General features: G+C 66.9%; 1 protein-coding gene across 5 annotated transcripts in view; it reads right to left on the bottom strand.

Annotated features, from left to right (window-relative positions):
- Nucleotides 1-703: 703 nt before the first annotated feature.
- Nucleotides 704-6,576, bottom strand: part of LOC112066995 (lamin tail domain-containing protein 2) — a 12,716-nt gene continuing 6,843 nt past the window's right edge. The window contains exons 1-15 of one of the 5 annotated variants that reach the window (XM_055083177.1): nucleotides 5,743-6,516; nucleotides 5,110-5,317; nucleotides 4,868-5,020; nucleotides 4,383-4,467; nucleotides 4,089-4,244; nucleotides 3,715-3,786; nucleotides 3,544-3,632; nucleotides 2,953-3,254; nucleotides 2,425-2,536; nucleotides 2,120-2,309; nucleotides 1,910-2,029; nucleotides 1,632-1,828; nucleotides 1,262-1,389; nucleotides 1,119-1,171; nucleotides 704-985 (exon numbers count right to left, since the gene is read on the bottom strand). In XM_055083177.1, the coding sequence (XP_054939152.1) occupies nucleotides 854-985; nucleotides 1,119-1,171; nucleotides 1,262-1,389; nucleotides 1,632-1,828; nucleotides 1,910-2,029; nucleotides 2,120-2,309; nucleotides 2,425-2,536; nucleotides 2,953-3,254; nucleotides 3,544-3,632; nucleotides 3,715-3,786; nucleotides 4,089-4,244; nucleotides 4,383-4,467; nucleotides 4,868-5,020; nucleotides 5,110-5,297 (1,977 nt within the window). In that variant the 5' untranslated portion in view covers nucleotides 5,298-5,317; nucleotides 5,743-6,516 and the 3' untranslated portion in view covers nucleotides 704-853. Of the gene's footprint in view, nucleotides 986-1,118; nucleotides 1,172-1,261; nucleotides 1,390-1,631; nucleotides 1,829-1,909; nucleotides 2,030-2,119; nucleotides 2,310-2,424; nucleotides 2,537-2,952; nucleotides 3,255-3,543; nucleotides 3,633-3,714; nucleotides 3,787-4,088; nucleotides 4,245-4,382; nucleotides 4,468-4,867; nucleotides 5,021-5,109; nucleotides 6,519-6,576 lie in introns of those variants that run through there. The other 4 variants (XM_055083176.1, XM_055083179.1, XM_055083178.1 and 1 more) reach the window with 4 other exon arrangements.

Below are 6,576 nucleotides of genomic sequence, written 5' to 3'. Positions count from 1 at the left end.
GAGGTGGAGGACCGGAGGGGAGTCCTGAATAGCTGGAGGGTGGTCCTGGCAAGGGCGGGCCCTGGGGAGGTGGGGGGACAGTCCTAGCAGGGCGTCTGGGGTCTTTGTGGAGTCTGGGCCTGGGGAGGAGGTACGGACTGAGGGCCCCGAGGTCCCCACCCCGGCCTCCGGCGCCCGGCCCGGGCCTCCTGCACCCGACCCTTGCGCGGGGGTCGAGGCAGGGGCTGCTGTTCCGCGAGGTCGGCACCGGGCCGGGCCTCTGAGAGCGGGAAACGGTCGATGGACAAGTCGGTGTTGTCGGCAAAGATCCTGCACACGAGGGTCACGCAGTGCACCACGCGTGGGAAGAGGGGGATCCCAGGAGAGAGTGGTCCAACTCGCCACCGCTGGCCCAGCTGCCCACCTCTTCCGTGTGGCCTGGCCTTCCCAGGAGGAGCAGACTGGGCCCAGGCCGAGGTGGCTGCAGCTGGCCCCTGGCCATCCCCTGGCCAGCCCTCCAGCCGCCCCAGGGCTCTGAGCCACCCCTGGGTTGCTGCGGTCCCGAGCAGAGGCGCTTGCCCTAGGCTAACCAGGGTGCGACAACGCCTCCCATCCCTGGTGGACTTGTGGGCTTCCCCGCGCGGGGATGGAGTGGCCAGCTCCCTCCTCTTGGGGCCGGATACCCGTAAAACCAAGCGAATCATTTTCGACTCTCAGGTGTACAGAAACGCGGTTTACTTGGTAGGCGGCGTTGGTTCAATAAACTATACAGCTGGCACCGCCTGCCTCCGGCGCTTTCTCCCCGCCCCGCCCCGCAGCCACAGTCGTGGAGACGCGGGAGCACAGGCGACGGTGCCGCCGCCCTTGCCTGGCCCTACACCTGCCAGCGCGAGTCCGCGGTGATGGGCGGGCAGCTGAGGAAGCGGAAGCCGAACCTGCTCTCGGCCGTGCTCTGCACCGACAGCGCCACCATCGGACAGCCGCGGTCCACGCTCTTCCGGCGCACCTGGGGGGGCGGGGCCTGAGAGGCCGCAGGGCGGGGGCGGGGGCGGGGCGGGGCGGGGCGGGGGCGGAGGCGGGGCGGGGCGGGGGCCGGGGACAGGGCCGGGGGTTGCCCGGACGCTCGCGCCAGCGCTCACCCGGAGCTTGTGTTCCTTCCTAGCCTGGCAGTCCTCGACGCGCAGCCCGGCCTCTGCGCGGGACAATGAGGGTGTGGGGTCGGCCGGCCGCCCCCTTCTCGCTGTCCGCCCTCCCTCCACGTCCCTCCCTGCTGCGCACTCACCAGGGATGGGGATGCGGCTGGCGGGCAGGAGCTCTGGGAGGGTCTCGGCGGCGCCCTCGGGCCGCGCTGGCTCCTCTCGCTGGCGTTGGAGCTTTCTGGTGCTCAGGCGGGGCAACTGGACCCGCGTCCTGCGGGGAAGGGCGGTGAGGGGGGTCGTGAGAGAAGAGACTGTCCGCGGGAAGGGGTGGTTCCGGAGGGGACGGGGCCAGGGGAGGTGGAGGACCGGAGGGGAGTCCTGAATAGCTGGAGGGTGGTCCTGGCAAGGGCGGGCCCTGGGGAGGTGGGGGGACAGTCCTAGCAGGGCGTCTGGGGTCTTTGTGGAGTCTGGGCCTGGGGAGGAGGTACGGACTGAGGGCCCCGAGGTCCCCACCCCGGCCTCCGGCGCCCGGCCCGGGCCTCCTGCACCCGACCCTTGCGCGGGGGTCGAGGCAGGGGCTGCTGTTCCGCGAGGTCGGCACCGGGCCGGGCCTCTGAGAGCGGGAAACGGTCGATGGACAAGTCGGTGTTGTCGGCAAAGATCCTGCACACGAGGGTCACGCAGTGCGCGGCCTGGTGCTCGCTGAGGACCTGCGGGGCCGTGGGGGACACGGTGGTCACCACCCCGCAAAGCCCGCCCTTCCCACCACCCCCGCTGGGACCCGCACTGACCTCGCCTTGGGGGTTCAGGAGGAGGGTCACGCAGCCCCGGCTGGAGTGCAAGTGGACGGGCTCCTGGCCCAAGGAGGAGGGTGGCTGCCGCTTGGTGCTGCCGGGCGCCTCGCCCCACACCTGGGGACGGCGTCGGCGGCGGGTGAGGGGCGAGGGGCGGCGGCGGGGGGCCGGGGCGGGGCCGCGAGGGCCGCGGGGAGCAGGGCGCACCGTGATGTGGTGCCTTGGCTCCAGCAGCGTGCTGGGCGGGAAGCGGTACATGCACACAGGGAAGTCGCGCACCAGCTGCTGCAGCACGAAGCCACCCAGGTCGGCCGTCTCCTCCAGCGACTGGTTAAGGATGCGCACGAACCTCCGGCGGCGGCTCACCGCGGTGATCTTCAGGCAGGAGCCTGTGGGGCTGGGGCGGGAGCGCGGGCAGGGGCGCTGTGCCGAGACGTTCGGGCCCCTTCCACCGTGGTCCCGCTAGGAGACCTGCCCGTGCTCCTGCGCTCGGGGCTCGCTCCCCTCCTCACCTTGGACAGCGCCCGGAATGCCGCGGGTGGGGGTCCGCACTGGACTCAGGCTCCTGGCCATTCTTGCCGTGCCTGTCTGAGTGGGTTTTCCGGAGATCCAGGGAGGGGCGGCCTGTCCAGGAGGGGAACCCCAACATGGAGGGTCCACTGGGGACATGTCCTGTGAGGCCAGACCTGGCCCACAGCGCCCTGAGGTTCCACGTGGGAGAGAAGCAGCACCCAGGCAAGGGTCAGATCCCAGACAGGAGAGATGGCGGACCCAGGAGGCTGAGGGAAGCAGGGGAGTGCCTGGCAGTGCTTGTGGGGGGTGGGGGGTGTGGATTCAAGCCAGAGCACAAAGGCAGTGGCAGTAGTCCTCCAAGACCACCTTAACCCCTAGGGATGTGGCCGGAAAGGCCCCAACTGCCTCAAACTGGGCTACTGTGAAAGCCCAGAGGGTGGGGGACACCCTCGAGGACTTTGGGCAGAGATCACAGTCCTGCGGGGGTGGGAGGGGGGAGAAACCAGGGGAGACCCGCCCCACTCCACCTTCTGACGTCGCTCGACTGTCCCCACAGAGGTTCTGTGCCTGTGCCTCTGTCTGCTCAGCAGTGTGGCCTGGCGCCTGGGGAGGGTCCCCTGTCACTTTCAGCACGAGATAACGTGCAGTCAGCAGGCAGCCGCTGGCCTCGGAGTCGGCGCCCCTGGAGCTGCTGCTGCCCCCCAGGGGCGGGCAGCGCCACTCGACGCTCTTGAGACGATGCCTCCTCTGCCGGCAGCACAGCCCTGAGTTCCGCCGCTCAGGCTGTGTGGCCGGTGGGAGCTCCGGGAGTGGCGGGGCCCGGGGGAGCCTGCAGGTCAAGATCAGCTCGCTGCCCGTGGCTTCAGCTCCTGGACCCCAGCCCTGCCCCCATCCAACTTCCATAAGGAGGGCAGGGCACACCAAGTTGTGGCCCCAGTCCCTAGGATCCAGCCTGGGCAAAGGGCTCATGGCTGGACAGAGATGGCCCCAGAGCCCTTTCCCTTCTAAGTGACCTGTTCAGGGACACTAAGGGGTGGAACTTGGAGTTTGGTCCGTACCAACCAAGGCAAGCCCTCCCCTCCCCTCACCCCTAGGGAGTCCCCACCCAGTGCAGTTACTTTTGATCTGAGCTGGACTCGAGGTTGGTGAAGAGGTTGGGGTACCGGTGGGCGATGCTGTTCCAGTCCACATCCTCCAGCTGGAAACCCTGGCCAGGGGGCAACAAGCGCATGACCTGACCCTCCCGCAGGGCTGCAGAGCCAAGAACACAGCTGGAGGGCCTCGCTTACCTCCCCAGCAGTGGGGGACCGATCGTTCTCAGAGAGGTCACTGGGGTCCATCAGGGTCTCTGCCATCACCACCTGCAAAAGGGGCAGCAGGCGGGGGGGGGAAGCGCTCCCCTCTGCCCAAGGTCACTCTCCCCTCTGACCTCCCCAGTACCTGAGTCACACACTCGATAAGCATCAGGTGGCGGGACTACAGGGCTTGTAGCGCCTCCCTGTCCCAGGCCTCGGTCCTGGTTCCAGAGGCAGCCTGAGGGGGGCAGGCCTCCCAGGCAGCCCAGGGACCCCCAGCGGAAGCACCAGTCTCAAGGGGACATGCTACCTGTCGGAGGGAAGACCAAGGACGGCGGGCTTGGGGGGCGCCCAGGGGCCAGGCTCACCTCCACGCTGCCCACGGAGGACCGCAGCATGCGGCCCACCCAGGAGGAGCGGGCCAGCTGCAGGAGGCAGGACTTCTGCAAGGCCTGCAGCTCGGCCTCCAGCTGCCGCAGGGTGTCTCCGGTCTGCAGCAGCCGCTCCTCCAGGTGTGCCTTCTCCTGTTCGGGGAAGGGCCCAGAGGTGGGCGGGGCCTTCTGTAGACCCTGCCGGCCAAGGCCAAGCCCTGCCTGGCCCCCCCCCATCCTCACCCCGGCTTGGGCCCCGCACCCCACTCCCCGATCCCACCTGTCCCTCACCAGCTGGGCCTGTTCTTTCTGCTCTTCCAACTCCAGAGTCAGCTTTCGGACCTGGTTTTGCAAGAGCTTCCGACTGTGCGAGCTCCTGGGGGAAAGGGCAATCTCAGCAGCCCCCACCTCTGGGTCGGCAGCCAAGGAGAGAAGGAGGGGCTCCGCTTCACTGTCATTAGGGGCCTGAGAGCACAGAGTGCAACTGGGCCAGGCCAGGTCAGGCCTTGAAGAGGTCTGGGCTGGAGGTGGCGTCTAGGTTGGGTTCAGCACCCACGGACATGTTCGGGACGAGGGTCTGGGTGGCTTTACAGTATATTAACTTCTTCAGGGCTGGGGTGGGGGATCAGGGCCAGGTAAGGACGGGGGCTAGAAGCGAAGGTCAGGGCCAGGGTCAGGGCTGCGGTCTTGGCAGTGGACTTTGGAGTCAGACATAAACTCGGAGTTAGGGTCGAGACGGGGACTGGGAGGTGGGGCACCAGCAGTATGCTGCTGACCTCTCGGCTGGAAGCCCAGCCACTTCCTGCAGGATACGGCAGTGTCGGGCCTCCCGGTGGTTCTCGATCGCCCACCGCAGGGCCTGGATCTCCAGTTCTCGCTGCCTCCACAGCAGCCGCAGGATGCGGGGGTCCAGGGACTCCGGGGCAGACCTGAAAGGCCAGCACTCCTGCCGTTTGATCAGGCCCTGCTCTCTGGCTGGCCTGGCCCAAGCGGCTGACCTCCCCCCTCCCCTCCTTACTGCGGGTTGACAGAGGAGACCATCCTGGTGGAGCTGGGCTTGGTGTCCTGAGGGCACGCGGGAGCCCCAGCGTCGGCAGAGGCGCTGGCTGGAGGCCCCACGTGGCCGCTGACCAGTTCTCGGTCCACCAGGGATGGGAAAGCCTCTTCCTCGGCATCTTCAGCCTCCTGACAAGACTCAGGGGCCATTCTTGTTGTTGTTGAGGGAGCTGAGAGGAGGGATGGTAGGGCTGCCCTGGGTCCCGTGTGTGGGCACCCCTGCAGGGCTCTCCTTACATGGCCAGCGCACGTGCGTGTGTACGGCAGCCCCAAGATGGCACCGCTGGTTCACAGAGCGTCACTCTCCAAGAAGGGGTGTGTGTGTGTGTGTCTGCCCCACAGGACAGCACACTGCCAGTCACGTGGGTGTCCACACCTGCGTGTTTCTGACCAGGCCAGGGCAGCAGGTCACCCCACCCCTGGCACCATGTCACTTGGGTGTTCACACATTCCCTGTCATATCCCCCGTCACCCTTGCCCTCCAGGAGCTGTAGTCCTGCCCCCCAGCCTAGTGCAAGTGTCCCCAAAGGTGCTAGTCCTTTGCCGGTGATGTCCCTGTCCCCCTCAGACCCAAGGCCCTCCCGCCAACACTCACCTGAGGCCTGAAATCCAAGCAGGCCTGGGGAGAGAAAGGCTCTACAGTGTTGCCATGGATACCAGCACCCAGAAGGGGAGGGGCCGTTTGTTACCAGGAGCCTCCAGGGAGACCCCAGACTGGGGCCCTGAGTGGACCCTGGGCCCCCTCCTTGTCCAGCCCGAAGGAGAAGCTGTGAGAGGCTGAGCTACTGCCCAGCTAACCTCCGCAGGCCCAGAGGACACAGAGTGACCAGTAGGGTCTACCATGGTCCCCAGCTCAGCCCAACACCTCCAATGGACCCTGGGGCAGGTTCCCACCATCCATCCCCAGCCTGACCATGGTGATCAGTGGGTATTGGGGGCATTGCTGCCCTGTGAGTGTGTCCACAGGCCAGCAGGACGGCCTTTGTGAGAATGTGGCCCTCACTGGGGCCTGAGCTGACTGGGGAGGAGGGAGAGGAGGCAGGTGAGAGCTCTGAGAACCTGGCGGAGGGGCTTGCTGAACTGTAACCAGCAGTGGAGCCCCTCCTGAGTTCCTCCTATGGCCTCTGTGCCCATAGCGGCTGGTGCCCATTTACCTGACCAAGAGAGAAGCCTCCCCTTCCCCTCTCCCCATCCACCTCCACCACTCGAGCCACTGCAGGGAGGCCTGGGGACACTTATATAACAATGACAATGGTCCCCTCACCCGCGCCCCTGAACAAAAGTGAGGCCCCAGACCTGATCCATAAGACTCATGCTCTCCAGTATTTGCCCCACCCCCACCCCACCTTCATTCCTTCACCATTCATTCATTCAGACTTTCAGCTTTTGCTCTTGGTAGGGCTTGTGGCGGGAAGGAGGACACGCCCCC

The sequence above is a fragment of the Physeter macrocephalus genome, unplaced genomic scaffold (assembly GCF_002837175.3).
Source record: "Physeter macrocephalus isolate SW-GA unplaced genomic scaffold, ASM283717v5 random_659, whole genome shotgun sequence".
Taxonomy (NCBI): Eukaryota; Metazoa; Chordata; class Mammalia; order Artiodactyla; family Physeteridae; genus Physeter; species Physeter macrocephalus.
The sequence above is the reverse complement of the archived record's forward strand: the minus strand, read 5'-3'. Positions and strand labels throughout refer to the sequence as shown.